Below are 15021 nucleotides of genomic sequence, written 5' to 3' on the forward strand. Positions count from 1 at the left end.
CTCATTGAGTTTTTCAAAGACTCACGCCCCTCTCTCTGCCAGTGTCTCCCTGTGTGTCAGGGTTCTGTGCTTTGAATTCCTGCTCTTGTCCTCAGTTCCCCTGAAGCGTCTTTGTACTGATGTTAAAGTAATTCTTTCAAAATTACTCATCATTGAATAAAATGAGCTTTTTGTGGAGCAATTTCTCAGTGGTTTGTGTGTGTGTCGTGGAATGTTACTGGGGTTTGAATTAACAAGCTGACTTAAAGTACAAGTTAAATAGGATCTAGTTAAAACTGTATGAGAATGCAAAATCTTATAGCTACAAGAAGTCCAGGCTAAAGTGCTGATCCTCACATTTCTAACTGTAAAAATATAAAGTGTGTTTGGGGCTTATAAAATAGCAATGTAATGGCATCATGATTAAAGAGAAAATCATAGTAAAACACAAATAAGTGCCACCACTTACCCGACCGTAATCATAGAATCCATCACTAATTATGTTGCTTGATGACAAATAGCCAGTCTGGCTGTATTTCAGGGAAAGATTGTTGTTGAGCAATTTGTTATAGGCTGCCTCGCTGAACTTATTTTTCCGACTTACTGATAGATTAATTTCTTCAAGGATGTCTAGAGCCCTGTCAATAAAATAAAAAAAAAAAAAGTTGTTTGTTTTCTCCAATCCAACTGGCAGTGAGTCCCCATTTATATCCTTGAGCTCCTGGGCAAGAACTGAGACAGAAAGCTCAGAGCCTCCCCTGCCTTTTTAAATGAGGCACAACTGACAGAATTATGAAGACAAATCATCACTTTCTGAGAACATAAATGCCATGCAATGACTCATATTCAAACAGTTAGAGGGATATAGCCTAGACAAATGTCTGTGTTAAAAGCTTGGTTGTGAGCTGTGGCTCTGTTGTGAGGTGATGGAATCCCTGAAGTGGGGTCCTGTGGGAGGGAGTTAGGTCACTGGTGTTTGTCCTTGAACTGGCTCCTGGGAGCCTATCCCTTGCCCTCTTTGCTTTCTAACTGGCATGAGGGAACAACCCTGCCTAGCCCTGTGCTCCTGCTCTGAGGCAACGCTTCACCACAGGTCCAAAGACCAAGCAACCACGATAAAGAACGTCTGCGGCCATGAGCCAGAGTAAATCTTCCCTCTTTGCTTCTTTCTCAGGCACTGTTACAGCAACGAAAAACAGATGAATGCGTATTTTAAAGGAGAAATTCCTTGTTCATTTTTGGCATTTCTTTAAATGTTTAGGTTGGCATACAAAGTAATGGGTTCCAGGCAGATATGGTTAACATTTATAATCCCAACACTCAGGAGGCAGAGGCCAGGAGATCTCTGAGCTTACAGAATGGGTTCTACAGAATGGGTTCCAGAACAGCCAGGGCTACACAGAGAAACCCATGTCTAAAACCAAAAATCAGGAAACAAAAGCAAAGTCATAAGTTCTATCTGACACTTTTATACCTATGTGTTATTGCACTTTATTCTAATTTGTATCCTCACTGGCCTTCCTCATCCTCTCTGTCCCTCTATCCCTTCACCCTCTGATCCCTTCTTTTTGTAACAGAATACATGTCACACATATTCCATTAACTTCTCTTTTCTCCTTTATCACTCCCTTAAGATTTGTCTTTCCCTCTCAGGGTCTCCTTTTAAACATGTCGCTATAAGTCTTAGGGTTTTATTGCTGTGAAGAGACACCATGACCAAGGAAAACACTTAATTGGGGCTGGCTTACAGCTTCAGAGATTTTGTCCATTATCACCCTGCTGAGCAGCATGGTATATACGGCGGGTGCTGGACGAGCCAAGAGTTCTACATCTTGATTTGGAGGCAGTAGAAAGAAAACTGTGTGGCACACACTGGCAGTAGCTGGAGCGCGGGAGACTCCAAGCCCACAGTGACACACTTCCTCCAACAAGGCCACACCCACTCCAACAAGGCCACACCTCCTAATAGCCACTCCCTATGGGCCAAGCATTCACAGGGGTCTCTAGAGGCCATTCCTATTTAAATCAGCACAGTATGCATATACATATAAATTTAATCTAGATTCCACAGAGAAGAAAAAACATGCATTTTTCTGAGTTTAGATCTGAATTTCATTCAGTGATCTCCAGTTCTGTCCACTTTTCCAGATGCCACAACTGCAGTTTTCTTAATGGTTGGATATGGTGTGTGTTATACCACATTTTTTTTTTCTGTTTGTTAATAAACGTCTGGGCTAGGTCTATTTCTCAACCATTTGGGGTGTGCATTTGGATGGTCCCTGTGGTGTGTTTACTTACAGTTCTTTGGATGCAGGTTACCTTCTCTCTGGCTGTGTTTACATCCTTATCAGCGTTCATCATCACTTGTTTTCTTGATGCCAACCATTCTGACTGGGTGAGAAGGAATACCAAAATAATTTGAATTTGAATTTTTCTGATGGCTAAGGATGTTGGACAGCTTTCCAGACATCTGTTAGTCATTTGTTTTCTTCTCTTGAGGAGTATCTGTTCAGTTCTTTGGCCTATTGATTGGCTGTATGATTCTTCTGATGTCTGATCTTCGCAGGTTTCATGTGTTCTAGTTATCAATCCCTTATAATCTGTTATGCAGTTACTGAAGATATTGTTCTACTGAGAAGGTTGTCTGCTCACGCTGATGCCCACTTGCTGCTGCTGTCTGCTCATGATGATGATCACTTCCTGTGTGCCTAAATGAGAAATGCTATCTCTCTTGTGAATTCTTGGGATCATTTTCCATGCTCTTGAGTCTCTTTCTCCAAGTTCTCACCTGAGCCGATGTTTAGACATGTTTTAGTTTTGTCTTCCTCTAGCAGTTTCAAGGTTTCGTGCCCTACATTGGGGTCTTCTAACCAAGTCAAGTTGATCTTTCTATAGTATGAGAGGTGACTCTATCCGTTCTTCTGTATGTGGACAGCCATTTCCCCTGTGTCATTTGTCAACCATGCTGTCTCTTCTTTGATGTGTATTTTTCACATCTTTGTCAATAATCATGGGGCTGTGATGTTACTGTGGCTCTGTAGTGTAATTTGAGGTTGACTATTGGGATACCCCTAGCATTGCTCTTTCTGATGAGGGCTGCTTTGGCTCTTCTGAGTTCCTTATGTTTTCATATGAATTTCAAAATTGATTCTTCTAATTCTGTGAAAAATGTCATTGGAATTTTGATAGGTATTACACTCAGTATACAGATTGCCTTTGAAGTATGGATGCTTTCACATTATTGATTATGCCAATCCAAAAGCATGGGACCTCTTTCCATCTTCTAGTGTGTTCTTCAACTTCATCCCTCAGTGTCTTAAAGCTTTCATCTCTGAGGTCTCTTACTTCTCAGGTTATATTTATTCTAGATTTTAAAAAAATGATTGTTGATGGGATTCATTTCACTCCCATTTCTTTTGTAACAAGTTTAATATTGGCACACAGAAAAAGCTACCGATTTTTGGATGTTGTTTTTAGATTCTGCTGGTTTCTGAGAGTGCTTGGCAGTTCTGAGAGTTTTTCCACAATGTGTGTATGCTCTTTTAAATAAAAGATTAAGCTGTCTGCAAACAGAGACAATCTGATTTTTTCTATTTGTTCATTTCTTTCTCTTGTTGTTCTAAGACTTTGCACACTGCTTAATCAGAGCAGTCACTGTAGATGCCTCTGTCTTATTCTTGATTTCAGAGAAACTGATTTTAGTTTTTCTCCACTTATAAGCATTGGCTTATAGGTTTGTTGTGTGTAGCCTTTCCCCCGACTTTCTTTGGGGCTTTTATCATGAGGGCCTGTTGAACCTTGTCAGATGTCTTTTCTCCAGCAAGTAAAAGGTCACGTGACTTCAGTCCACTTTTTCACTCTGTTACGCTACAGACAAGTAGAGTGTCAAGTCTTCTTTGTGTGTTCTTGGAATCATTAGAAGAATTTTTGTGTCTGTGTCATTACGGAGATTGGTCTGTTGTTTTCTTTTATGGTTGTACCCTTATCCAATTGTGAGTTAGGGTAATACTGGCTTCACAGAGTGAGTGTGGTGGTGTTCCCTTCCCTTTTGCTTTACAGAACAGTTTGAGGAGTCTTGGTGTTAGCTGTCCTCTAAAGACTTGGGGGAATTTGGCAGTGAGTTGGTCTGCCCCTGACTTTTTTGTTTGTTTTGGTTTTTTGAGACAGGGTTTCTCTGTGTAACCTTTGCTGTCCTGTACTCACTCTATGTAGACCAGGCTAGACTGGAACTCCCACCAAGCTACCTGCCTCTGCCTCCCAGAGTTGCTGAGATTACAGGTGAGCACCACCGCACCTGGCTATGGCCTTCTCTATCATTGTTCATTTCATAGGAAAAGAATATGAGAACTTAGATTGAGAACTTAGATTTAGGTAACAAAATTATATAATAAGAACAAATGCTTGGAGATATGTGGGAACCTTCAAACTTCCTCTGCTACTATGCTAAAGAGAACTAAGTTCACCTGCAGCTTGTGGGGAGCATGAATTGTGGGGAGCATGCTAATACAGATACCAGGTGAAGGGTTTGGTGAAGTGATGAACAAAGATGACAGCAGTGGCCACAGCTTATGTTTTGCCGTGAGGCTGGGAGATAAACAGGACTGTGTTTGTGGAAAGTGAAAGAGAACCATTTATCGAGATGAAGTGGAAAAGGAAATGGAGTGTGGAGCACTGAGGGAAGGGACCCTCAGGTGGGCAGGCAAGGGGAGCTCATCCTGTCCCAGGGGGCCCTTCCTCAATGCTAAATGACAGTGTGGGCTCTACTTGGTGCTCCGTGGACCTGAGGGGTCTGTTTCTCTCCTTTGTGCTTTCCACCTGAGGTACACACAAGGAATGGCCACTCACCCGAGCCTGCATAACTCAACAGACATCAGCTCGTCGCTGGCACAGACCATCACGGCCCAGCTCGCATGCCTTCGCACCTCATCATTCTTGGAGTGCAGGAGCTCAACCAGCGGCTCCAGCCCACCACAGTTCTTCAACTACAAGCAGAAATCAAAACTGACATGTTAAGAGCATAGAAACCAGCCTGGCAATAATCTCAGTACTCAGTGGCTGGGGCAAGTGGCTCCCAAGTTCAAGGCCAGCCTCCATTACAGAGCAAGATTGTATTCCAAAATCCCAGGACCGTCCTGTCAATATGGTTCATGGGTTGTTCACGTATGCTGTGTTCAGGTTCCATCCTCAGCAGCACATTGGGGAATAGAAAAATCAACATTCATACATTAGAAAAAAAAATCTCATTGACTATGCAAAGGTTTCAACTGTGCAAAGACGGTTTTAGAATGTGTCAATTTAGAGTTATTAAATTCAGGGGGAAGTCTGCCAGTTTTCCATTCTAAGCAGAGAAGCCCAAGAAAAGTCATTTTAGAGTTCTTCCAAACTTTCCCTGGGTGAGTGGTGGGAGTCCATCTCCTCCCTGCAGTATGGGGTACTCTGTGCTGAGTCACCTGAACACTGACAGTTCACTATCCTGACAGACTTTGTACAGGTGATAAAATTAAAGATGTTGAGATTGGGAAATGACTGCATTCTCAAGCAGCCCAGTGTCATTGCAAAGCTCCCAACAGAAGAAGACAGGAGTGCCAGAAACAGACAGGATGTGGAGGCACGAGTGCTGTTGTGATCATCTCTGAAGGCAGAAGAAGGGACCGTAAGCCAAAGAATGCAGGTGTCTCTAGGCCAAAAGCTGGAATGGCCAATGGCATTGAACCTCACTCCTCATTCCCCCCAACCCCCCCAAAAAAAAATCCCTCAGAGAAACACAGCACTTCAGACTTTTTAATTTTTTCTCCCAAGACCTATTTGGGGGGATCTGGCCTCAGATTCCCTAAATTAATAGATTTTTCTTGTTTTAAGTTATGAAACACCAGTAGCTTGTTATAGTGGCACTAACACACACACACACACACACACACCCTGTTGCACTCACACACTCGTGCACTTGGGCTAGTGCTCACAACACGCCATGGCCCAGGTTAGCAGCATAGCCAAAGCCATGCTAGAACAAGTCTCTAGAAAAAGGTGCTTTTTTTTTTTTTTTTTTTAAATGATGTGAAAGTTGTTTCTTTGGGGAATAGAAAATCAAAAGAGTAAAAAAGAGGCAGGATGGAGCTATGTTAACTACACCATTAAATACTTTCTCGGGATGAAATTCCAACTAGGAAAAGAAAGGTCTGGAAGTGCTCTGGTCTTGTGTGTGAGAGGTAGCACCACCTTCTCTGAGTCTAGAGAATGAAAAGAGCGTTCCCCAGAACAGTCAAAGGCGGCATTCAAAGCCAAGAGCCCACGTGGACAAGGATCCATTTTCAAGAATTCTCCCTCTTGATTAGTTTCTTTAGGTGCACAGATTTTGGTATGTTTATTCTATATTATATGTCTAATATCCACTTATAAGTGAGTATATATCCTGTGTGTCTTTCTGCTTCTGGGACACCTCACTCAGGATGATCTTTTCCAGTTTCCACCATTTACCTGCCAATTTCATGATTTCCTTGTTTTTTTTTTATTGCTGAGTAATATTCCATTGTGTGGATATTAGACATATAATATAGGATAAACATACTAAAATCTGTACACCTAAACAAACTAATCAAGAAGGACAACTCTGCCTAAAATGTTCAATCCCCATTCAGAAAGGCAAAGAAGATGAACATCAGAAGAAGGAGAAAACAGGGAACAGGACAGGAGCCTGCCACAGAGGGCCTCTGAAAGGCTCTACCCGCAGGGTATCAAAGCAGATACTGAGATTTATTGCCAACTTTTGGGCAGAGTGCAGGGAATCTTATGAAAAAAGTGGGAAATAGTAAGACTTGGAGAGGACAGGGGGTCCACAAGGAGAGCAACAGAACGAAAAAATCTGGACATAGGTCTTTTCTGAGACTGATATTCCAACCAAGGCCCATGCATGGAGATAACCTAGAACCCCTGCACAGATGTAGCCCAAGACAGTTCAGTGTCCAAGTGGGTTCCATAGTAATGGGAACAAGGACTGCCTCTGAGATGAACTGATTGGCCTGCCCTTTGATCACCTCCTTCTGTGGGGGGAGCAGCCTTACCAGGCCACAGAGGAAGACAATGCAGCCACTCCTGATGAGACCTAATATACTAGGATCAGAAGGAAGGAAAGGAAGACCTCCCCTATCAGTGGACTTGGGGAGGGGCATGAGCGGAGAGGGAAGAGGAAGGGAGGGATTGGGAGGGGAGGAGGGAGGGAGCTGCAGGGGGGATACAAAGTGAATAAAGTGTAATTAATAAAAAATTAATAAAAGAAACAAAAACAGATTTCTCAAGTCAAAACAGGCACTCCGGCACACCCACATGTCAGCACACAGAACTCTATGTTTGAAGGGTGGCACACTTAGGAAGCCACATTTCTGACCATATTTTTTTTCTGGGTATAAAACAAGATAGAAATCTAATGCCGTGTGTTCCTTTGGCAGAGAGCTGACTTATTAATTCCTCTATCCATTCATTTTTTTTCCTCATTCACTTAACAGCTATTCATTAAGTAGGAATTATCAAAGTCAGGTGTGGAGACACACCCCTGCTGTCGAGGGTGGAGGGAGGAGGATCTTGAGCCCCAGGCCAGAAGCCAGCATGGGTTGGGCAGTGAGACCCTGTAGATAAATAACACAGAAATGAACATTGTGTCCTAGTAAAATAGTAGTAACATGGACACAGGGCAGAAAATTCCGTTCCTTTCCCCAAAGCTTGAAGGAGTGTACTTTTTTTTTTTTTTTCAAGAACCATGAAATGCGGTGTAGGAATGGCAGGTAGAGACTCAGGGAGTAACAGAAGCAAAGAGGGAGGTTAGCTAAGCTGCAGGGCTGGAGAAAGGCCCGGCAGCGGGGGAGGTGGCAGAGCTGGCTTTAAAAGGGAAGAGCTGTTTACCGGGTGGATAAAAAGAGAGGTTACCTTTCCCTTCAGAGAAATGGCGGAGGTGAAGTAAGAGTTGACATTCGCATGGACTTAGGCATACAGCGGGTATTTCTACGTTATGGTGTTCTAGGAAGTGCTGTTGAGCATCGGGTGCAGGGATTTGCCTAGAAAGCCCACCTTGTTCTTACCCGAGTCTTGCAAATGGTGTGAGGAGGGTCACGCGCTGAAGGCTCAGCATGGGGGGAAGGCAGGGAAGCCTCTGCAGTGTTCCAGGCTAGACAGACCCAGGCAAGCGCGGGCTTGCACGGCCACGGCACTGTGGCTTGGCGTCACGGTACCAGCGCTCAGCACAGTGCTGGCGTAAACACCCAGAGGCTAGGGGCCGCCCCGTGGACGGGTAGAAAGGAACCCTCCGTGTCAGCGGGAGCGGGGACAGTCAGAGGAGATTGGGGCGAGGTCTGAGCAGAGGCGGGACCCCAGCCTCGGTCAGCCTCACCTGGGAGCGGGCCTCCACGTCGCAGGCAGTGGCGGCCACCGTGAGCGCGGCGGTGCTCTGCACCACGGTGTTGGTGGAGCGCAGCGGGCCCAGCAGCGCGTGCATTATCTCGTGGTTCTGGATGATGGCTCGCAGGGGCTCCTGGATGGCCATGTTGGTCAGCACCGTGGCGGCGTTGGCGACGGCTCCGTCGCGCTTGCTCGACAGGATGTTGATCAGAGGGTTGATGGCGTCTGCTTCTGCGGCGGCGCTGTGCACAGCAGGGAGAAAGGATGCCATTCAGTTCAAGGAGGTAGCAGAAGAGTTTGCCACCGAATTCACGAGTAAGCACGGAGACAACGCTTAATGAACCCAGAGATGGGTGCTAGTGAGCTAAGTGCAGTCTGGGGGAAAATGAATGAAATCAGGTAATCCTTTGGGTTCCAGAAAAACGCATGACCCAAACGTGTCAGGACTCTTCAGTGCCTGGTGTTCAGTTACTTTCCTCAGCGAAGATGAGTTTTAATTGTCAACAAGCTGGAGTCACTTGGGAAGAGTCTTCGTGATGGGCTGTCTAGATTCGGTTTCATGTCTTTGAGGGTGTAATTAAGATGGGGAAAACCTGACCGAACTGTTTGAGTGGAGAAAGCTGACTGCCCCACTGTGGGTGTGATGGGACCAGCGGGTCCCTGCTGCCTTTGTGCCCCACGGCTGATGACTGCAAGCCCTTAGTACTTGACAAAGGAGTCGTGCATTTTTGGCAAGAGAGGCTTACGGTGGTTAAAGATTTAGAGCCTTTGATGTGAGGGCCTGTACTGTGTCAAGTGCGTGAGAAATAGCCCTGTGTATAAGATGTAGGGAGCACACCTGCTCTGCAGTCTGGGGCTACGGGCCGACCTGCCGGGGCTCTCAGCTCAGCTCTGGGGACAGGAGGAGATCAAGGTCTGTCTGGACTATGAAGTGAGCTCAAGTTTAGCCTGGCTACTTGGTGAGACAGTCTCTAAAGAAAAAGCATAAACGCAAAAGGGGCCTGGAAATGTGCACTTCAGTCGTAGCGCCATTACCTACATGCCCAGTGCCTGGCTCTAGGCTCAGTCCCCAGCAACACAAAATCACACCAACAATAACAACAACCATTTACCTAAATCATCACGTCATCAAGACAACAAAAATTACTGACACTTTAGTAACACGAACATCTCAAATTCATATTGGACATTCTTTTTCATTTAGGATTGCATCATAAAACCAGAAAGGTGGTGTGGTGGGGGGCGGGGAGATAAAGCTGCCTGGTATAGCCAGCAATGCCTGAATTCATTTAATTTGGCAGCGTCACCTAAATCTGCTTATTGTGAGGGAGGACCGGTGTCCTCAAACACAAAAGTCATGACAATTATCCTGTCCCTCAGAGCAGAGACAAAATCTGGGTTGGGAGGCCAGTGGTCCTTGGGGAGGGGAGGGCTGTGATGCCCATATAAACCAGCTCAGAAGGAAAGAGAACGGGTCGGGGGTTGGTGGTGGGCTGGCAGGCCTGACCCTCGGCTTGCTAGATCAGGCCTTCCAACATACTTGCTGCCTCGATGGTGAGGGGATACCCAGTTTCTTTCCCATGCTTCCTCTCAGGTACAGTTAACCCTTCCTTTAGTAGCTGAGGGTCAATGTTTAATTTCCTTTCCTTGGGGAGAAAATACTCAAGATAATTTCAATTCTAATTCTTTCTTATTATTAACTGACATGGTGGTCATCTGGTTTTATGAATAGGAAAAATTGTGCATTTAATCTACGTCAAACAGCTAAAAATAAAGAATAAAAAAGATTTAGTGTCAACTCTTATCAGGAACTTCTCATATTTTTGTTTACGTACTTTTATAGTTCAAATACTGAATTTTAAACTTTCTGCATCTATGCGTGTGACTCTCTCTCTCTGTGTATGTGTGCACCACACACACACACACACACGCACGCACGCACGCACGCACGCACGCACATGCCAGGGCTGGAGCCCAGGGCTTACACATGGTTTACACAGAGCTCCTTGCTGATCTCTGGACGTTCAGGCTCAATGCACTTTTCTAACTGGCACACACTGACCCCCTGTCAAACCCCTCTTCTTTTGAGTTATTTGTTCAGGCACTCGGTGCAGCTGCCTCTCATGCCACACGCTTCAGGTCTTCAAGCACTGCACGCCTTGTGCAGGACACACGCCCCTCGTTCACGCGTGGGAAGTTCTCTTCTCTTCTTTTGGAAAATTAAAAAAGTATGGTGTTTTCTGTTTGTGTGTTTGTTTGTTTTCAGTTTCTCACAAAAAGAAGAAACTAAAGAATAAGGGGCTGGAGAGAAGGTTTACTACTCTTCAGACCTAGTAACCCAGGTCCTTAGAAGAGTAAGAAGTCTTACTCTTTAAAACCACCTATAACTTCAGCTCCAGGAGATCAAATGCCCTCTCTTAGTCTTCCTGGGAACCAGGCATTCAAATGGTGTACAGACATACAGACAGGCAAAATACACACAAAAGATGATGAAAAAAAAAAAAAGCCTATCTGTATTGAAGAAGAAGAAGAGGAGGAGGGGGAGGAGGAAGAGGAAGAGGAGGAGGAGGAGGAGGAGGAGGAGGAGGAGGAACAATGACAACAGAACTAAGAAACAGCAGGTTTCTTAGGGATTTTCATTCATGGTCCTTGGTGGAGCGTCAGTCTCAGAAAAGATCCTGTGCCCAGATATATTTGGTCCTTGTGGAGCTCCTATCCTTTCTACATCCATTCTAACTCCCCCTTCTTTCATATGATTCCCTGTACTCTGCTGAAGGTTTGGTTATGAGTCTTAGTATCTGCTTTGAAACACTGCTAGTTAGAGTCTTTCAGATGCCTTCAGTAGACTCCTGTCATACGTTCAATGCACATCCCATCTGTCTTTCTAAACGAGGATTGATCATCTTACCCTGTGTCTGCTTTCTTGATTATCTTCTTTATGTGTATAGATTTCATTATGTTTATCATATCTTGTAGGTCTATATAAGCGAGTATATACCATGTTTGTCTTTCTCCTTCTGGGATACTTCACTCAGAATGATCCTTTCTAGATCCCACCATTTGCCTACAAATTTCATGATTTCCTCTGTTTTGATTGCTGAGTAGTATTCCATTGTGTAAAAATACCACAATTTTTGTATCCATTCCTCCATGAATGGATATAACCTAGAACCTCTGCTCAAATGTGGCCCATGGTAGCTCAGTAACCAATTGGTTTCCCATAGTAAGGGGAACAAGAACTATTTCTAACAAGAACTCAATGGCAGGCTCTTTGACATCCCCACCCCCCAAGGGAGGAGCAGTACTGTAGGGGCCACAGAGGAGGATTTTGCAGCCAGTCCTGAAGCTACCTGATAAAAGAGGGTCAGATGAAAGGGGGGGGGAGATCCTCCCCTATCAGTGGACTTGGAAAGGGGCAGGGAGGAGTTGAGGGAGGGAGGGTGGGATTGGGGAGGGAAAGAAGGAGCAGGATACAGCTGGGATACAGAGTTAACAAAATGTAACTAATAAGAAAAATAAAATAATAATAATAATAATAATAATAATAAAAGACTAGGGATTTCTCTAAGGATCACCTGAGCCCTGGGCCCTTCTGCTCAGTGTTGGCATTGTCTGGTAAAGACATGCCTTGCCTTGGTCTGTGAATCACTTCCTTCTGCTCTTTTCTTTGCTCTTTATGAAGACAATAAAAGAATTCCAAAAAACCTAGCTGTTTAAAAAGCCCAAGTTTAAAGCTAGGCACAGTGGTGCACGCCTGTAATCCCAGCACTCAGGATGCAGAGGCAGGCAGATCTCTGTGAGGTTGAGGCCAGCCTGGTCTACAATGTGAATCTAGGATGGCCAGAGCTACCAGAGAAACCCTGTCTCAAAAAACCAAAATAATAATATAATGGTAATTAATAAAAAAGTGTCTGGTGCATAGTGGAAGACAGCTCTAACTGCACTGAGCAGAATAGCCTCCCGGAGATAAAGCGAGCTCCCAGCCCTGGGAAGAAAGGCATGTGCTGGCTCTCCACCCTTTACCTCTAGCTTGTGTTCTACACCATTCTAAACATTACTAAATGAACTTGGGGCAGAAAACCAAACCCCTTTTGCTTAAACACAAAGTAGTAACAGTGACAGAAATATAATACAAAATTTACATATTAAACTAATTATTGCATTGACCATGTTTCTTTCCAACCCATGATATTTTGTTTTGTTTTGTTTTTCTTTTGACGTCTCTAATGGGGAAATCCAGAAACTGACGGGTGGCATATTTTAAAAACATGTTTCAGTTTTCTTAACAGTACAGCATTATCCAAGCAAATGAGACAGAAGTCAAACTGCTGTATTATAAAATCCAGAATTATAAGGCCATATGTCACCACAATAGTTAGAAAATATTTTCTGATATTTACTATCATTCATCACCACCCAGTTGGAGTTTACTCAAATGAACTTAAACTGTAAAATTTTAAAACAAGCTAAACAACAAATATGGAGATGTATAAAAACATCTGTGTGTAAGCATGAAGAACAGAGGTGAAGTCTAGCAGTTGGGTAGATCCAAGCTAACCAGGTCCTGGCTATACCAAAGCCCGTGCATGCTACTGCTCTCTCCCTTCTCTCCATACTCCAATGCAACCTGACCTCCTGCGGATTAACACAAATACAGAGGTCTTTCACACACACGGTTCTTGACTTCCAGTTTGGGTTAGGATTTTTCAGAATTGACAGACATTCAACAGAAACCACACTGCAGGTTTTCAATTCAGACATTTGACAGGTTGGCGATGTGATGCTATTTGCCATGCTCCATTCCTATTGCCTGCTCTCGGCTCTCCCCGCTCTCACCTGGCCCCTCCCTGGCACCCTACGGTGTGTTATGTTCTGAGGCTAAGATGTCAGGTCTAGTAGCATTTGGACTTCAGTTTTCAATGGATTTGTGGGAATAGAAGCTCATCATGAAGGGAGGAACCAGTAAGTCCTAACATGTCTCGTGCTACAGCTAATGCAATATTTAAAAATTATAATCACTGCTTACTCCAAACTTACACAGTTTCCACTGTTAGGATAAAGCCCAGATGACTCCCCACAGCTTGCAGACTCCTGCATGCATGGCCCTGCCTCCCTCTTTGCCCCCCCCAACCCTCCCAACCCCCCCCTCGCCCCATCCCTGTTGCTGTCTCTCACCTCAGGACAAGCTCTCCCTGCTTCCCAGAACTCTCCTCTTGCGCATAATCCCCTTTCATTGTTTGGCACAAGTGGCTTTTCCTCAAGAAAGTGGCTCTACACCCCCAAACTCAGTTCTTTTTTAAAACCTGAACTTTAACCTTTTTAAAATCTGCATAATTTTTTGCTGTTGTTGTTCAGAAAACAATGTTTTGGCACAGAAATTTGCAATCAAACATAACAAAATGTAGTTATTTCACATTTGTCATGGAATTCAGAAGTTTTCACTGAAATTCCGAAGACCTACAAAGAGACAAAGGAAAACAACAGCCAAAAAAGCCACCACAGAACAAAACAAAACAACTAAAATGGATTCTCTATTTCCCCGAGGAAAAATTCAGTTACACGTGTAGCATCAACTGATGGCTTATGGTCTATTTCACATCTTTGCACTGAGGCGCCCCTTGCCCTACTCACTCTTCCCCATCCCTCCTGCATTTCCTCCTGCTTGGATTAACTCATCATGGTGAGGAAGACTTTTAGGGAGCCAACAGACTGGGGTGTCCACCTTCATTGTCTAGCCTGGTCTCAGTCCATTCCATCCTCACTGTGATGTTCTCAGTCTATTGAGACATCTTTGAGATGAAGTTAAATAATGGAGCTTTTTACTTTAAACAAAGAGTGTCTTAGGAATCTGTTTCTTTTATAAGCCATTGTCATTGCATGCAATGATTCTGGGTGTGTTACCAAGCCACACCATTTGGTCCTGGAATTGAATCATTCTGCAGGTTTAAGAGTCAAGTTCAGCAGATCTGTAACGACTGATGACATGAATCAAGGGTGACCTTGGGCATTCTGGGAATCTGTTTAACAGAGCCCACACACAGCGTGGTATGTGGAACTCGGCAGAACAGATGGTAATATTGGCAATAAGAACCGTTTGTTTACAGCGACCACCACCATTCCCACCAGCATGACTTTTCATATGTCTCTGAGTTTTGTCACTCCAAGGAAGACATATTGGCACAGCCAGGCTACAGTGGCGAAGAGAGGCCCCTGTAGCCACACCAGCTGACAGGAGACCCACACAGGTGAAGCTCTGCAGGCCCTGACAAGCAGGTGGAGGCACATCTCCTGGCTACCACAGCCAGAGCCGGACGGCGGAGAGCAGGAGCCCTCACTCCCTCATCCTGTCTCTGTCTGTTTTTCAACAAAGATGATAATCCCTAAAGTGTTGTGTTGGACTCAGCTGTTAAAAGCAAGGCTCGAATCCAAAACGACAAAACGTGTGGTCAGTTCCAGAGCCGAAAGCAGCGATCAGCTGGCAGCAGCCCTCAGCTTCAGCGTGATGGCACTGTGGCTGCACGCCAGGGCTGACGGCACTGGCCAAGGAGTCTTCTTTTCAACAGCATTTAAAGAATATTTGGCTCATAATTGCAGGCATATGCTTACAATGAAAAACTTTAAGGTGGTAAGATGATTATTATAAAGGACATGACTGTG

At 44.5% G+C, this 15021-nt stretch overlaps 1 protein-coding gene across 2 annotated transcripts in view; it reads right to left on the reverse strand.

Annotated features, from left to right (window-relative positions):
* Positions 1–15021, reverse strand: part of Armc3 (armadillo repeat containing 3) — a 90483-nt gene that overhangs the window by 17155 nt on the left and 58307 nt on the right. For both annotated transcript variants that reach the window (XM_021652249.2, XM_060372381.1), the window contains 3 exons: positions 8357–8606; positions 4825–4961; positions 449–617 (listed from right to left, as the gene is read on the reverse strand). In XM_021652249.2, the coding sequence (XP_021507924.1) occupies positions 449–617; positions 4825–4961; positions 8357–8606 (556 nt within the window). The remainder of the gene's footprint in view (positions 1–448; positions 618–4824; positions 4962–8356; positions 8607–15021) is intronic.

The sequence above is a fragment of the Meriones unguiculatus genome, chromosome 19, assembly GCF_030254825.1.
Source record: "Meriones unguiculatus strain TT.TT164.6M chromosome 19, Bangor_MerUng_6.1, whole genome shotgun sequence".
NCBI classification, from domain to species: Eukaryota; Metazoa; Chordata; class Mammalia; order Rodentia; family Muridae; genus Meriones; species Meriones unguiculatus.